Here is an 18452-nt window from a genome sequence, read left to right as displayed (position 1 = left end):
GTAGAATTGACACTGCACTGGGAATCAGATCTGAGTTTAGGTCTTTTCTCTCTAGAACTCCATTTGGTCCTCAGTGTCCTCAGCTGTAAAGGGTCCTTTGCAATTCTGAGAATGTTGATTAACCAGCCAGGCGCAGTCCGAGCACTTTGTGAGGCCAAGGCGCTTGGATCACCTGAAGTCAGGAGTTCAAGACCAGCCTGGCCAACATAGTGAAACCCTGTCTCTACTAAAAATACAAAAATTAGCTGGGTATCATGGCATGTGCCTGTAATCCCAGCTACTCCTGAGGCTGAGGCGGGAGAATTGTTTCAACCTGGGAGGCGGAGGTTGTGGTGAGCCAAGATTGTACCACTGCACTTCAGCCAGGGAGACAGAGTGAGAAAATGTTGATTACATAGATATCAAAGGTAAGGTAATGAATGTTGAAATGTAAGCAAACTATAAACAGTACCCAGACACCATAATTAGTTGTCCTATTTCAAAGGCTCAACCTTTAGATGCTTTGCTACAAGAATATTTTTAATCTGCCCTTGTGGGTATGGCACAATATAGTACTATACAATATCGGGAAGACCATACCTGTTCCAATTACGTGTATTTTGTTAAACGTATTTTTGATTTTGTGTCGGGAAAAAAGTTTATGCTCAGAGAGATTATACTTCTGTATTATACCTATTTTAGAAAATTTTGTGAAATTTTAAGAAGTCATCATATTTCACTTTAGATTTTTTTACCTGTTTTAAACAAAACATTTTCTTTATCTGTGATTAGCCTTACAAGATTAAGGCATAATATTGATTGGTTGTAAGAATAACTTGTCTGGAAAAGAACTAATGAAATATTAAATGGTGTCTTCTGGCACCTCCTGCCACCAGAGGGTGCCAAAACATTTAAAAAATCCCTTGGAAATTTGAGTAGGAAGGAAGACAAAGAAGAAAGTAGAACCATTTCTCCACTTACTGGAGACCTCCATGCCATTCCCAAGTAGCCAGGTTATCTGCGGAGGGGGCTTGCTTCTCAAGGCGGAGCACATGAGTACAGCATATTCTTCTCCATTTTCCTTTCTGATAACTGAAACTTCCAAGATTGGCTTGAAAGGAGTTGCTAGAAAAAAAATTGATGTTTCTGTGATTACTTAGATATGAGTCTGCATATCTCAACGAAGCACAGAGCCTAATAATCTGTAGGTGATTGTTGTAAAGTATACTCTAATTAATGAGCATATATATATTGAGACGGAGTCTCCCTGTGTCAACCAGGCTGCAGTGCAGTGGCACGATCTCGTCTCACTACAGCCTCTGCTTCCCGGGTTCAGGCAATTGTCCTGCCTCAGCCTTCTGAGTAGCTAGGATTACAGGCACCTGCCACCATACCTCGCTAATTTTTGTGGTTTTGGTAGAGACAGGGTTTCTCCATGTTGGCCAGGCTGCTCTCAAACTCAGGACCTCAAGTGATCTGGCCGTCTCCGCCTTCCAAAGTGCTAGGATTACAAGCGTGAGCCACCACGCCCATCCCGTATTGTTAACTTAATCTCTTCCAGAATAGTCAAGTGAAAGGGCTTTTATGTGCTTGTAAAGCTACTTTGGCTGAAGTCAGAGTGTATATTACTCAGCATGTCATTAGTCTCTGAAAATTCCCAAACAAGCAATGTGGTAACAATTCTTAAAATGTGATATATGACTGTATTTGGTGGGAACAGCACTAGATGAGGAAGAGAGATGTGAAATCTCGTACCACCTCTGTCACCAACTAGTTGTGAGAACTTGGGCAAGTCCTCCAGCTTCTTGGCATACTACTTTTCTTGTCTGTGGCATGAAGGACTCTCAGCTCTAAACTTTCATGAGTCTATGACTCACCTCAAGGAAAGCTTTTTCTGTCCCCTCCTAACATTAAAGGTGCATTTCTCTTATAAAGGGCACATTCGTCCTTTTTCTTTATACTTCTGTCTTGGAAATACTTTCTAGTTAGGCTTACTTCTTTCTCCTTCCGTTCTACTTCCACTTTGGTCCAGAACTGAACTCTTCCCCGTTTACTTAACTCACCCATCTGCCATCAAGACCTGGTAAAGGCACGTCTTAGCTCCAAATATACATTAGATGTGTTACTTGCTGGCAATACAAAGGTGAAAAAGACATGACCCTTCAGGTAGCTAACAGTCTGGTTGTAGCTTCAGCCCCTAAACTATTAATGAAAAGATTATGTGTTGAGAGCAATGACAGAGGTATGCATGGGGTGCAATGAGAGCCCCGAAGGGCACACAACCAGCCAAGCCAGGATGTGTGCTCCTTTACAAGGAGAAGACAATGCTGAGCTGATTTCCATTGGTTCACAAAACCCCTTGAGAGCCACTCCTTCTCAACTACTTTCTCATGAGGCCTTCACTACATGGCAGGCACCACACTGCAATAATTCAACAAGAGATGCCTAAGGCATTCATTCGGGTGATACGTGGATGACGTTACTTAGAGATCAATAAAAAGCAATGTTTTTAATTGATCCGTTCTGCCACAAAAAGCAAAACAAGTAAGGATAATAAGACACCTGCTGGACCCAACCGACCATCTATAGAGCTGAGTAAGTCCTAGGCAATTAGGAGGCTGTCACTTCCTATCTGCACCTCCCAATTCCACCCTCCTACAGAAAAGAGGAATTGTTTGGCAGAGAGGATTTGAGCAGATTAAGCAGCGCAGCTACATCTGAATTCATTCTATCTTAGGATTTGCTGTCACGAGGTTCCACTTCATTTACATACATGTTTTGCTTCCCGAGCTAGTGCGCAAACTCCTTATGGGCAGAGATTGTGCCTAATTCATCTTTGATTCCCTAGGGCCTCACATGGTGCCTGGCACATAGTCACAGCTCATCAAATATTAATTCTCTTTTCTTTTAGGTCCCCAGAGAGAAAATTTAGTTGCCGTCAAAGACAAATTTCATAAGTTCACAGTTCAATCTAGGGCTTGCTTCTCAAAATGCTCTTTTCGGTTTTCTTTCAATAAAAGATGGCAGAGGTGTCCCAGGCAATGCCTTGTTCTAGGCAACATTTTTAAACTAAAAGGTTAAGTTTTAAAATGATATATCGTGTTCCTATCCATATAGTTCCCATGCTGGGTTTACTTGCAGGTACCTACCCAGCACAATCACTCTCACTTCCTTTGTGCTCACGGAGTCGCTGTAATGCAAGCACTTGTACACGCCTTCATCTTGCAGGGTCACATTAGGCACGCTGATGGAGAGCTGATTGGCCGAGTAATTAAGAAGCTGGTATTTGGAATTTTTAAAAGCTGTACAAGAGGGAAATAGAGTGTCATGAGAAAAAGTATATGATGAACACACATTGATCATTCACAGGAGTAGTTTTTGATTTTTATACCTTTTTTTTTTTTTTCCCGAGACGGAGTCTTGCTCTGTTGCCCAGGCTGGAGTACAGTGGCATGATCTTGGGTCACTGCAACCTTTGCCTCCCAGGTTCAAGCAATTCTCATGACTCAGCCTCCCAGGTAGCTGGGACTACAGTCATGCACCACCACACCTGGTTAATTTTTTTGTATTTTGGTCGAGATGGGATTTCACCACTTTGGCCAGGCTGGTCTAGAACTTAGGAGCTGAAGCAATCTACCCACCTCGGCTCCCCAAAATGTTAGGATTACAGGCGTGAGCCACCATGCCCGGCCTGTTTTCACACTTTAAAGGCACAAATTGAGCTGCCTTCCAAATTCAACTGTCAGTAGTTGATGCCTCTCAAAGTTACTTTAGGAAATGGAATATTTTGATAGTGGGCTCTGTGACATAAACAAATTGTTTTATTTGTGCCTGTAGAAAGGTAAAAACACTATGCAGATGAAGGATTCAGATGGCAGGAGTAGTTTCTATTTTAAAAATATTTTTAGGCCGGGGCAATGGCTGATACCTGTAATCCCAGCACTTTGGGAGGCTGAGGCAGGCAGATCACCTGAGGTCAGGAGTTCAAGACCAGCCTGACCAACACGGAGAAACCCTGTCTCTACCGAAAATACAAAATTAGCCACGCGTGGTGGCGCATGCCCGTAATCCCAGCTACTCGGGAGGCTGAGGCAGGAGAATCACTTGAACGAGGTAGAGGTTGTAGTGAGCAGAGATCGTGCCATTGCACTCCACCCTGGGCAGCAAAAGAGAAATTCCATCTCAAAACAAACAAACAAAAAAATTTAATGGAAAATGCCATTTACGTCTTTGAAATCTGATTCATTTGAGATTATCCGGTCACAATGAGTGTGAAGAATGGAAGGGAAATGCATTGATAAATGCACCAAACGTTTAGTGATTTTTATTTTGTATTTTAAAAGTTTGGAAAGTAAATGCCTTGATAAATGCACCAATTGATAATTGCTTTGTATTTTTTTAAGCTTGTTATTATGTGAATTTCCCACAGATTATGACTTCATCTGCCAATGGCAAAAAATAGCTCCAGAAAGTTCCAGCCGATATCAAGTGTTTCTCTTGATTGTGTAATGACCTGGGATTCCTATCTAACGTCAAAACTCCTTTAGCAAACCAGAGGCTCCTGACATGAGTGTTTTCATCTGTTTATTTTTGCTTTCTACTCTTGAGATGTATAATATGAACAAGTCTACAATAGCTGAGCCTCAAACGACTGATCAAGGAAGGTCTTCCTTATCTGGAACAATATGTGCCCTGAGGCACTGATGTTGTATGAACTAGAATTTAGGGGTTCTCAGCCTCTGCTCCATTGACATTTGAGTCAATAGTTCTTTGGTTGTGGGGCTGCCCTGTACATTGCAGGATGTTTGCAGCATCCTTGGCCTCGACCCACTAGATGCCAGAAGCACTGCCTGCTTTCTACATGTGGCACAATCAAAACTGTCTCCAGACTGTCCGATGTCCACTGGAAGCCAAGATCAATAACTGAGCTAGATCAAGCCATTCTGCTGCAGAAATCCAAGAGTGTCCCTCTTCTCCCAGTTTGCCAAAACCAAAATCAAAACAGCAAAAAGCGTTATTTCACAGAATTATCTCAATTTAAAATTTTTTTCTCTCAGAACTTTTAACAATTAGTGTTTACTTCTACTGGAATCTAGTATTACTAGTTGTTTTAGCTTAAAATAATATATTTCTTTATGTTAACATACCAATATCTAATAATGCTTTCAAAGCACATAACTTTTTTTTTTTTTTTTGAGACAGAATCTTGCTCTGTTGCCCAGGCTGAAGTGCAGTGGCACTATCTCGGCATCCCTGCAACTGCCATCTCCTGGGTTCCAGTGATTCTCCTGCCTCAGTCTCCCTGAGTAGCTGGGAGTATAGGGGTGTGCTGCCACACCCAGCTAACATTTTTTTATTTTTAGTACAGACTGGGTTTCACCATGCTGGCCAGGCTGGTCTTGAACTCTTGACCTCAAATGATCTCCCCTCTTCAGCCTCCCATAGTGCTGGAATTATAAGCATGAGCCACGCTGCCCAGCCAGCATATGACATGTTTTAAGAGGCTCTGCTTTACAAATAAGAATGAAATGTGCTGTTTTAGACTTTTCCAAGTATTCGGCGGCTAGGAATATTAAATGGAGATATAAAATGATCTAGGGTTTAGTAAAACCCTGCTTAAAGTCAAAGTGATGACACCAAGAGATTTTAAAGAGTCTTTTTCCATCTCAGACATCTTGCACTTTCTTCATGTGTGTTTGTGAACAGAGAGATGACTGCCCTCATTTCCACCGTAATACCTCCTGCCTATTTCTATTGCTAAATCTTGATTTTATGTTAAGACCACCAGGAGAAGAAGAGCTATCTGGAAGGGAGCTTTGTAATGTGCCTTTGGATTGCACGGATGGAAAATGGAGCGGCTGGCTTCCTATGTGAGGTGGTGGTGGCTGCATGAGGACGGTGCCCCCAGTCAGTTGGCTGCCTGTGGGTTATTGTGCTGTGGCTGTGTGGTTACCGAGAGTGAAAAAGTGATGTGAGTGTGGGGTGGGGACATGGAAATGTGCTTTGTAATTTGAGCCCCCTTTAACAACCATTCTGGTGGGGTTTCCATTTCACAGTTCCTGCCCGGCAGCAAGCGGCCTCGTAAAGCAACAGGCTTTGGAGGTGTGATTCACGTGTAACAGTAGGTGGGCTGGGCCCACCCCTTGGGTGACTCATGCAGGCTTTCTCTCCCACCAACCTGTCCCACTGGAAAATCCCTCAGTTTGAAGTCTGGTGGCATTTCTTTCTCTTTCTTTCACTTACCAGGATGCTCATTTAAAAAAATGGTGAAGCCTCTGGGGGTCAGCCACTGCAGGGAGGAGGTCTTCTTCAGAGAAGTGACACACTTCAGCGTGAGCGTCTGGCCTTCCTCCACGGTGATGGTTTCTGTGTGGTTAGTCAGAGAGGCCTCTGTGGAGGAAGAGAAATGGGGGCAATCAAGCCGGGGGGGAGGCCACATTGTCTCAGGGATCTTGTCTCATTCATTAATTCAATCACATGTTATCTATTCCTTTTAGAAACCAAAAAAATAAGCAAATACAAAAAAAAAAAAAAACCTGTGAGTTAACAACTGAGAGTAGGAGCAGTAACGACTCCTCTTGAAGAAGGGAACCCTGGAACCAGGTCTGAAGGAAGGGGTGGGATTTTGACGGAAGAAAGGGAAGTTCAAACTACAGTTTGACAGGTGTGGGGCACTTGCTCTGCCATATGCCAGGAACTATGCCAGGCCATTTACCTGTATTGAATTTAACTTTTTAAATATTTATTTATTTATTTATTTTTGAGACAGAGTCTCACTCTGTCACCCAGGCTGGAGTACAGTGGCGTGATCTCAACTCACTGCATCCTCCACGTCCCAGGTTCAAGTGATTCTCCTGCCTCAGCCTCCCAAGTAGCTAGGATTACATGCACGCACCACCACGTCAGGCTAGTTTTTGTGTTTTTAGTAGTGATGCAGTTTCATCATGTTGGTCAGGCTGGTCTCGAACTCCTGACCTCAGTCTCAGTCTGAGGTCTCAGTCTCCCAAAGTGCTGGGATTACAGGTGTGAGCCACTATGCCCAGCTGGAATTTAATTTTCAGACTAAGCCTAGAAAGGGAGAATTATGCTCACTTTACAGACCAGGGAACAGAAGCTCAAGGTCACAAAGGTCATGGAGCTGGGATCTGTACCCTGGGCTATGGATGGCAAAGGGCGTGCTTATGTAACTATGTCAGCCTATCTAAGCCACAAGACCCCAGAAAAGGAAGCCTTTCTGGCATCAGCTTATAAAATAGTCATGTAGTACTTTCAAGTTGTGTGTCTAGGATTCTAAGAAAGAATGTTACTATCGGGGTGCTCTGGTGAACTATGGAGTTGCCCCTCGGAGCAAGTAGCTAAGCCCCACCTGTCTGAGAGCGTCTCCACCACAGGGCAGATAATCTAAGATCTCATTCAATTCCATATTCCACAGCCCAGCTTTCTCCAAACAAACACAAGAGTCTAATTTCTCCGAATCACAACCCCGGGAGAATGATGAACAATTGGTTCTAAGCAGCTGCACATTTATCTCCCCAAGAAAAAAATTGATGGAAAATAAACTGGCGTTCCTGCTGATTTGGCATGCTTATTGCCATTCATTATTTCTTCATATTTTAAATTATTTTTCCTGGGGAAAAGACAGTTCTTACCAATGAAGGTATAAAACACTTTCATAAACAGAAAAATGCCATGGGGTTACACGTTACGAATAACAAAAGTAACAAGTTTTACTGCATCATCTTAAACCTTAGCAACCAGGATGACAAAGAAACCAGGAGAGTTTATTTTCCTGTGATAGATTTCAAGTATGAGGAAAAGTGCTTTGGAGAGCTCTGGGAATTAATTGGTGTCTACTTTTTTGTTTGTTACATTCCTAGGTCATTAATTTGAATCTAGCCTCTAGCAGAAATAACTCAGGAATATTGTATTGTATTCACATAAGCTTTCATGGGAAACCGTTTCCTTGAGTTCTAATGGAAAAACACCCATGTCATCCACCAATACCATAATGAACAACGAGGAGGCAATACAAAGAGATCTGTGCTTTCAAAAAAAGCATTGAGGCATAAGGCCAGAATTCTGCTTAGGTTTGACCATTTGGAAATATTCTCATTGGTGACATCAATCCATAATTGAGTAAGTAATAAGGATAATGTTAATAGAGAACGACAATAGAATTTCTTCTAAGGGATTTTTGCTGATAATAGAGATTTAAGAAGCCATTGAGTCCCTATTCTTGTGTCCTCATGACATCCGTATCAGGAGGGTAGGAAAGCCAGTGGTCCTCCACCTTAGCGGTATGCTAGACTTACTCAGGAAGTTTATGTCCTGCCCTCCTAATTCACTACTAATTAACTCGGAATTCTTGGTGGGACCCCCCACATCAGTTCTCCTGACCCCACACCTAAGCATTCAGAGCATCCTGTTCCCAAAGCACACAGTTGCAACACAGTGAATAACATTCCAGAGGCCTGTGGATGCTCCTCAGATACTTGGGACCAACTCTCTCCTGCTGCAAGAACCCCATGGAACAGGAAGATGAGAGTCCGTCTCACTTCCAAAGACTTCCAGAAGACGTTCTACCATACCACCGTGTCCAACCCCTAACACCCTTAGTCGGACTGGGTCTTCTGAAGATAAATGTCTTTTCCATAACATGGTCAAATAATTTAAAAAGCTACACCTTTAGTTTCATTATCATTTCTTCACCATTTCCCAACAGCCACATGTGAATGTGCTGTAGTTTGTCAATGTCCTTCCAAAAATATGCCTCTTTGCATGGGACAGGGGACTCACATGTCATCAGAGCTGGCTAGAGCATAGGGGGACATTCACTTGCATCACCACTGATCCTCTGGACTGCCTTGTTCTATTAACCCCAGGGTTTAGCTCTTGAGCTGTAACATCCTACCAGGCCCCTATTTAGGCAGTCACCCAAAACACCCAGATCTTTTTCAGATAATTTGTGTCACATCACATCTCCCTATCCTTTGTTGATGATGCATTTCATTTTGGAACCAAAATTCAGATTTCCTATTCTCCCTAGATCAGTCTTATTTGGTAAGTTTGGACTGAGGGTTCAGGCTTTCCGAGAACATTTTGGCTCTTGATTTTGTTATCTGTCAATAGACCCCTGGGCTTTGTATCATCTGAACTTGTTGCAGAGAGGAGAGTTTATAATCATGTCTGTGTCCCTAACCTGGGTGGCATATGATGCAATGGGTAACTCACACGCACACGAGCCACATTGACTGGGTTGGAATCCTGCTCCTCCACTACTAACACCATGAACTTGGGCAATATCTGTGTGTCAGTTTCCTTACCATAAAAACAGGAAAAACAATAGTATTCATCTCATGGAGTCGTTGAGACAATTCAAAAAACACGTAAAAAACCTAGTATAGTTCTTAGTCCACAGTCAGCATAACATGCTGCTTTTACTTGGTAAATAGTGAATCACGATTATTTGAAGAGCTGAACTGACTCTTGCTTTACAAAGGAAAAGTGGAAAGGGTCAATGTGAAAAGACAAAGCTCTTCACTAGGGACCTCCTTCCCCAGTGTTACGGAACTATTCATTATTAAACACTCCAAGGTTCTAGTAGACATTGAGGAAGAGGCAGTTCCAGTCACTGTAAACCTAAATTGGAACAGTTCAAGAGGATTAAAGATTTTGAGGAGCAAACTATGATAATGAGTTCTTTTTATTTTGGACTTTAGATTTCAGCCAAGGATGTAGTTAATCATATCAGTTCATGGCACACTATCATTATTTGATGGAAAGAAGACAGACAGAGAGAGAGAGAGAGAGAGAGAGAGAGAGAGAGAGAGAGACAGAGAGAGAGAAAGAGAGACATACAGACAGATGGAGGTATTAGAACTCTGTGAAATAATAAAATTATGGTGGTCGGGTGCGGTGGCTCACATCTGTAATCCCAGCACTTTGGGAGCTAGAAGTGGGCAGATCATCTGAGGTCAGAAGTTCGAGACCAGCGTGACCAACATGGTGAAACCCCATCTTTACTAAAAATACAAAATTAGCTGGGCTTGAGGGCGTGTGCCTGTAATCCCAGCTACTAGGGAGGCTGGGGCAGGAGAATCACTTCAACCCAGGGGGCGCAGGTTACAGTGATTCAAGTTAGCACCACTGCACTACAGCCTGGGTGACAGAGTGAGACTCTGTCTCAAAAAAAAAAAAAAAAAAATGAAATAAATAAAATGAAATAATAAAATGTTTTCCCACTTCTCTCTTCATCATATAAATCGTTCGCTATTGAAACATTAACTTATTTGCATAATATGTGTCAATGTCATCCCCGAGTCACATCTACTTGCTCTTTGATCCTGCACACTTGGCCTGCCCTGCATCACTGTGAATTGACTGGGTACCTGCTATCTCCACTTAGGCTCTAGGTTCCATCCCATTTTGTTTACTCAATGAATTCCCTCCTATATTGCCCCATCTCTCAAAGATGATTTGGTACAAAAAATAATTCTACCATCGTTGTTTTTTTCTCAACTGTATCATTCTCTGGCTGGATGTGGGGGCTCACGCCTATAATCCCAACACTTTGGGAAGCCAAGGTAGGAGGATCATTTGAAGCCAGGAGTTTGAGACCAGGCTGGGAAACATAATAAAACTTGTCTCTACAAAAACTTAAGAAAAAAAAAAACCTGTCATACTCATCAGCATAAAAATACATGCCATTTATCCCATATTAAAATGGATAAACAAAACAATGTCAGATTTCATTCCAGCTACTACCCTATGTCCCCCCCCCCCTTTTTTTTTTGAGATGGATTCTCATTCTGTTACCCAGATTGCGATGCAGTGGAATGATCTCGGCTCACAGCAACCTTCACTCCGGGGTTCAAGAAATTCTCCCACTTCAGCCTCCCAAGTACCTGGGAGTACAGGCACCCACCAGCACACCTGGCTAATTTTTGTACTTTTAGTTGAGATAGGGTTTTACCATGTTGTCCAGGCTGGTCTCGAACTCCTGACCTAAAGTAATCCATCCACCTCTGCCTTCCAAAGTGTTGGGATTACAGACATGAGCCACCGTGCCCGGCCTTCCCTCTCTTTTATTGGCACATTTTTCTAAAGAACTATCTATACTTGTTTATCCCACTCTTTGTTTTCTGACCAGGTTTTCAACTCCACTACTTCGTTGAAATTGCTCTTTCTCAAGGTTGCCAAAGACCTTCACATTGCTCAAAGCAATGCTCCGTTCTCAGACTATATCTTATTCAATCTATTATGTGCCTTTGCCATAAATGATCATTCCCTGCTTCTTAAGTCAGTGTTTTTACTTGGTTCCCTAGATGTCAGTCTCTTCGACACCCCTCCTAACTCACTGGCTGCTGCTGCTCCCCATCTCCATTCCTGGGTTCTCCCCATCAATCTGCCCTCCACACAACTGAGGTCAGACCCGGATAGACTCTCTCTATACTCACTCCATAGGTCATCTCATCTGGCTTCATCACTTTTCTGACAAGCAGTCAGAAGTTCAAAAGGCATTTCAAACCTAACAAGTACAACAGACTCCTGATTCTCTCCCACTAAATGTGTTATTTTAGATTTCACCACCAGCAAATAGCCCAGTTTCAGGCCCAAACCCAATAACTCTGTAAAGAATGTGTCGTTACTCCCATTTCACAGATGAGGATATCAAAGCTCAGAGGTTAAGTAGTTTTTGAGCCAAGATTTGAATGTAGAACGAACTTCCACAGCACTGCGATGCTTCTTGTTTTACTCAATTACTCAGTTCTTTTGCACTGTCTTGATTCCTATAAAGAAACAGACTGAAGTTTCTAGAGGAGAATGAATATGTTTTATATTTCTCTAAAATTCATTCCTTACAGAAACGATTACAATATGAGCTTGAAAGTTATAACATAGGTAATTGATAGATACCTTTGCTCTCCTGTTGCTAATAAAAATACTGAGAAACAGAAAGGAAGTTACTGGAAGAAAGTTACACATTGAATCAAAGATAGAATAAAGACTAGTGTTAAGAAACATGCCCTAATTTCCTCCTTGGGGACTAGACATTGACATAAGTTTTGCCAATGTCCTTACCTTTGGTAAAGTGATGGTCTAAACAGAAAGCCTGCATTGGGTAAGATGGGAGGTGAGATTTACCTGCAGCCTGTTTAGGAATAAATGTCTTCCATTTTAAGGACGTATGATATCATTTGTCTCTTTCTTGGTATTAAGTAGTGTAATTTAACTCTTACAACACTTAAAAATTGTGATGAAATATAGTTTGGCTTTTTATTACACGCTAAAGTACTGTATGTCTTAAGATTAACGTCTGCACTTGCTGCTGAGAATTCGGTATCAGGCTGCTAACCAGACTGACCACACCACGCATGCCTGAGTTTCATATGGAAAAGGTTATGTTTGAGGCATAGGATTTTAGCTGTTTCCTTTACTCTTTGCACCAAGCCTTGCTTTTGGCTTTACAAGTCTGCTTATCTTGTAGTATTATCATGTAGACCCCATGTTTGATTTAGAAACAGGAAATCACGGTAAAAAGGAAGAATAGCCCCAGTGAGAAGCCACAGACCCACCCAGCTTTGCTTACACTGTAGTGCTTAGAAATATGTTTCAATGTCTTTAGTTTTGTTAAAGATGAAAGAGCAGGATGCTGTGTCTAAGTTTTGGTGGCATATTTTCCCAGGAAACATTCCCTACGATCTTCTCATTGCCATTGGAAACTAAATTGGAACTTCTTTTGAATTTCCTTTCACTTAAGTTTGGAGTCAGACTTTCACCTTTGTTGTCAGAGAGATGGGGTGTGAGGTATCTTCCTTGCTTACCACTTCCTCCTCTGCAGGCTCTAAAGACATGTACATCCCCATTCACTTTTAAGATTTCCTATTGGACCCTGAGTTCCGTACACCTACTGTCTAGTCCTCTCTGTCTGAGCTTCAGAGTTCTTATTGGCCAATTAGCCCTGCATGGCTCCCCACGTGCTGAGCATACAGAGCTTGACAATGACTGACTATGGCGTTTCTCCTGTGAGGTCACCATTTCCTACTGGTAGGTCATGTTTACGGAATGGATTATTGACTTCCGGGCTTTGTCATTATCTCTATGACTGAATCCATCCATCCATGCATAGCCATATGTGATGAGATTGCTAGCTGATCCTGGGACTATCAATTGTGACTGGTTTATTTATGGAAATGGAGCCTGTGACCTTAACCTTCATCACACCCCAAATCCCATGAACTAATTGTCCTATCAGTGGATGGCTTTACACCAAATCACATGTGATCTACTCCCAGACAAAAGGACGAGCAGCAGTCACAGCCACCTACCAAAGTGCACGTAGACAAAACCAGTGCAGTTCTTAAGATTCTTTGTTTTTTCCCAATACTTTGAACGTCTGCATGTGTAATCTTTACCTCTACTATAGGTTATCACGGTAAACAGAGAAAAGAATAAAATATTATTTCCCTTTCTTGCCTTAGTAGCTAAAGTTTTACATGCAATAAATTTAAAACCAGAGCAGAGCAAGTCTGTCCTGCAAGGACCCCAAACTCTACATGTCCCATTGGCACTCATTATCTCTATTGCCCCCATGCTCCACCCACATCTAACGCAGATATGCCACCTGCCCCATCCTAGAGTTCCGTTATATTAATGTCATCACCAACATCACTGCACGCCAGATGTTTAGAGGTGCTCTAAACCCTTCTTTCTCAAAAACATCTCTTTAATCAATTTATTTCCCTTTTATCACTGTTAGTTAAGGACTTCATCATTTCTTTCCTAGACCATTGCAATAACTTCCTTCTAGTCTCTCTTCTCTCTAATCCATCATCCTCATCTACTTCTAGGATTACATTTTAAAAACATGAATTTGAGGCTGGGCGTGGTGGCTCACATCTGTAATCCCAGCACTTTGAGAGGCTGAGGCGTGTGGATCGCCTGAGGTTGGGAATTTGAGACCAGGCTGGCCAACATAGTGAAACCCTGTCTCTACTAAAAATTGTGAAAAATTAGCCAGGCATGGTGGTAGATGCCACCAGGTAGATGCCTGTAACCTCAGCTACTCAGGAGGCTGAGGCAGGAGAATTGCTTGAACTTGGGAGGCGGAGGTTGCAGTGAGCCTAGATCGCGCCACTGCACTCCAGCCTGGGCAACAAGAGCGAAATTCCATCTCAGAAAACAAAAAACATGAATTTGATTATGTCTCTTCCTTCATTCAAATATTTGCTGTGGCTTCCATGGCCTATAGGAATCAGGCCTGAATTCCAGCCAACTTGACTCCTGTGCTCTCCTCCCTTGTCACGTCCTGATACTCCTCTTCAGATAGTCTTTGTACATGGCCACTTGCTGTTTCCAGAAAGTTCTAGGCTCCAGAATATAGTTTGTCTTTGTCTATGATGTTCTGTAGGCCTAGAATGCTCTTCTCATCTCCTTAAAGACTCAACATTAAGACTCAACTTAAAGACTCAACTCAAATTACACAACTTTTGTCAAAACTTCCAAAACAGGCCTTAGCCTCCCTCTTCTCCATAATGTCTTTCCTCTAGTTTCCCAAAGGCTTGAGATACACTTTTATTATAGCACTTAGCACAGTACTTTATAATTAGTTGCTTACAGGTGTTTCTCTGTAGATAGATTACAAAATCCTCATGGAAAAGTTGTTTGCCATTTACTCATTTTATCATAATGAAGATTTTTGATATTGATTGAATTAATGGATAAAAATGAGTAAATGTATATATTTCAGAATAAATATTTTAATAGGATGCTAACTTTGCTCCTTAACTGTCTTATCAAATAACAAAGACGAGGTCTTCATTAAAGCCATAGACATGCAATGCATCAGTTCTCACATCAGAGCCCTAGTTACATGACTGTTATGAGGTATTAAGGAAAAATGTGTTTTAATTCAGATCATTACCAAAAAAAGTTTGTTATTATTTTTAGATTGAATCAATAGATAAAATTGCAGGTATAAAAATAAATCAGACTTGTCAGAATCAAATTATTTTTAGTACATTTTAAAGAAGCTGTCTCAACGTGTCATCTAACATGTGACTTTTTCCTGGGCAAATGAAGTATAAAAAGAACTGCTCAATTTGCAATTTTTTTCTGTTTTCTGCATCCTACCTTCCACAAAACAACCAAAATAGAGAGTTCAAAATTCGTTGGATTTGACATTTTCATTGTCTACAATGTAAGTTAATGGGATGAATTTTGAAAAATGCTTCATTTTTATTGTGTTCATGTTTTTTTAACCAATCCTAAGACTATTCAGGGAGTAGCCTCAAAAAGAGGGCAGACTCTGATATTATGTGACTTTTTTGCCATAAATTTTTGGCAGCCATAGAAGTTACACTGTAGAAGCAGTCACAGTGATCTTCCCATCATTTAATTTGCTAAAATCAGCTGGCAATTTATAGCTTTGCTAAAATTGATGATGTGTGGCCTTTTTGCTGACAAGAAAGCAAGAGGGTCAGCTACTCTCCTAATTACAACTGTGATGGGCTTGAGCAAGGTTAGGTCGGGGCAGCAGCCACTGCTCAAACGCCACTAAGCTCAGATGCCCCCGGGGGGCCCCTTGAACGAGTTTTCAAATTAGGATTCTGCAATATTGAATCCTCCAAATTGTGCAAGTCAGTGGTTTTCAAACTTTTGATCCACGTTAATAAACACATTTTCTATCACAATCTAGTACACACACACATACACACAAACACATGTTCATTAAAAGTTTCATGAGGCTGGATGCAGTGGCTCACGCCTGTAATCGTAGCACTTTGGGAGGCTGAGGCGGGTGGATCACGAGATCAGGAGATCAAGACCATCTGGACCAACATGGTGAAACCCCATCTCTACTAAAAAAATAATATATACAAAAAAATTAGCTGGGCATGGCAGCGCACACCTGTAGTCCCAGCTACTCTCGAGGCTGAAGCAGGAGAATTGCTTGAACCTAGGAGGCGGAGATTGCAGTGAGCCGAGATCTCACCACTGCACTACAGCCTGGGCGATAGCACGAGACCATATCTCAAAAAAAAAAAAAGAAAAGATTTATGAAATAAATAATTTTACTATCTGCTTCATAGGCTGGTATTTATGTTGCCATATCTAGCTTTAAAACTTGGACAGGTTACCTAACTATTTCTCCTTTTTTTTTTTTGACCTACCTTTTACCTCAATTTTCTCATCTTTAAATTGGGGATATTACTCCCTACTTCAGTACTTTTGCTATAATTACATGTAATTAACATTAACATAGAGTACTCAGCACTGTGCATGGCACAATAAATACTTTTCCTCTCTATATAAATAGTATTTAAATCATTTAGGTTTACCTTGAAACATAATTTTTGCTAGTTGTTTAAAAAATGTGTTTTTATGAGTTATTTTTTATGAGGCAATAACTGAAAGCCTGAAAAAGTTAAGGTCAGTTAAAGGCTTTAAACTTTGGAATAATTAAAATTATCCTAATTTTAGCTGTCTAAATGTACTCTTTCGGACTGTATTAGCTATTCTTTAAGCACTTATTGAAGAAACTAATATTATTCATTACCAAAATTGAATACTTGTTAAGTGCCTTAGGTTACAGGGACCAAAGAAAGAAGGCACTAATTGAGGTATATGAAATAGGGACTTGAAACACTATGTAAAATAGGAAATCTGGTTTTTTAAAGTAGCATCCTTCAGATGCCATTCTAGATTGAATATAGATTTAGAAGGATAGGTGCGTTTCACGAAAAGCAGATTCAATATTTGGAAGCAAACACACAAAAAGCAAAATTTTTGAGTGGCTTTATGAGTGATTTCCTTTGCATGAATCTGACACTAGTTGTAATCAGAGACTGAGGGACAAGAGCCACTTCCTACACCCCTGCCCTCACTTTGGGTAGAAAATAATTTGACCCGCTCCAAAAAGTAGAAAACTGTTTCTATCCTTAATTTTCCTATGCTATATTAGAATTAAACACTAAAACCCAAGTTTGAAAATTATAGTAAAATGTACAGTATAACTTATTCTTTAAAAATAAACACAACATTTTCACTGGTCTCTATTACCTCTGAGCTAAATAAGTGTTGTATAGTGCTTTACCATTTTCAAAGTGCTTTCACATTTGAAATTTGATCCTTCTAACAATCCAGGGAGTATGGTGGATCAAACGTTTTTATCATTTTCATTTCAAGATGCAGAAACTGAGTTTCAAAGAGATTAAATCATGTGGCTAAGATTTATATAGCAAGGAAATTTTAAAATTCAATACGGATGCTCTTTCAACTACTATACCCTTAAAAGACAGAGCCTAATAAGCTTGTTACATCTTGCCATAGCATGGGACCCACAGAGACATACACTGTAAGGATCCCTTCTATACCCTTTAGCCATTCAACAAGAGATGAAATAAATGCAGTAGCATCCCTCAGATGTGTGCTTTGAGCGTGGCGTGGAAAGTATTAGCAGTTACCTGAGTTGTCTTCTACAGTGGCTCCTCTGTGAAAGCAGTTGACTGACTGATGGGTAGATTTGGCAAAACATTAAGTCAGCTGAGCAACAACAAAAAATAATTCTAAGTCCTTACCTTGTAAATGGAACCAAGCCAGCAAGCTGAAAACTCTCCACCACATATTGTGCTGTGCTGCTGTGACGCTTTGTCAACTTCCTCTAGATTCTGTGACAAATGGAGCTGAGTAGTTTCTTTTGAAGGGGGAGAGGCAGTAGCTCTGTGACTTCATGTGTATCAACTCCTCCATCTGCCTGGAAGCCCCCTCTTAGTTAGCTGCCCCAAAACACCTCCCGGTGGGACATTTTGGGGACCACATGTATTTTCTTGGTGGGAGAGAAGTGTGAGTGATGTGTTGATGACAAAAATTGTTTTACCACAAGTGGGTAGTACTGGTAAATGAACTAGTTGCAAGGTTTTTAGAGGGAGGAAGAGTGGGAGAGATATAGTAAAATGTCCCTGTCTAGTGATGTCATCCTTATTTTTACTTTTCTAGTTTATTAGATAATTAGACAATTTTTGTTCAATCTTTGTAAATGTTTTCTTTCTAATGCTGACATCAATTTATAATTGTTTTCAAGGATGAATTCATGTATTCATATATATACTCATTTTTGAAATCTATGTATCTGTCTACCCACCTATCCACCCACCTTTTCATCTACCTACTCACAAATCTTTCCACCCAACCATCCATCCATCCATCCATCCACCCACCCACCCATCCATCCATTTACCCATCAACCTATCCATCCATCCATCAACCCATTCATTCATGTATTACCTGCCATTCATTCTCCCTCCATCTACCTCTCCATCCATCCATCCATCCATCCATCTGTCCATCACCTATTCATTCATTCACCCACCCATCTATCTATACATGCATATGCTCATTCATCCACCCAACCACCCATCCCCCTACCCACCATTCATCATCCATCCATTCACTCACCCATCTATCTATACATA

The 18452-nt window shown here is 41.1% G+C and overlaps 1 protein-coding gene across 1 annotated transcript in view; it reads right to left on the bottom strand.

Moving 5' to 3' along the window:
* CRTAM (cytotoxic and regulatory T cell molecule) overlaps positions 1 to 17652 on the bottom strand; it is a 33730-nt gene extending 16078 nt beyond the window's left edge. The window contains exons 1-4 of the mRNA XM_035264902.3: positions 17559 to 17652; positions 6223 to 6369; positions 3129 to 3281; positions 961 to 1104 (exon numbers count right to left, since the gene is read on the bottom strand). Coding sequence (XP_035120793.3) covers positions 961 to 1104; positions 3129 to 3281; positions 6223 to 6369; positions 17559 to 17604 — 490 coding nt within the window. The 5' untranslated portion in view covers positions 17605 to 17652. The remainder of the gene's footprint in view (positions 1 to 960; positions 1105 to 3128; positions 3282 to 6222; positions 6370 to 17558) is intronic.
* Between the last annotated feature and the right edge of the window lie 800 nt (positions 17653 to 18452).

Source organism: Callithrix jacchus, chromosome 10, assembly GCF_049354715.1.
Source record: "Callithrix jacchus isolate 240 chromosome 10, calJac240_pri, whole genome shotgun sequence".
Classification (NCBI taxonomy): domain Eukaryota; kingdom Metazoa; phylum Chordata; class Mammalia; order Primates; family Cebidae; genus Callithrix; species Callithrix jacchus.
The sequence above is the reverse complement of the archived record's forward strand: the minus strand, read 5'-3'. Positions and strand labels throughout refer to the sequence as shown.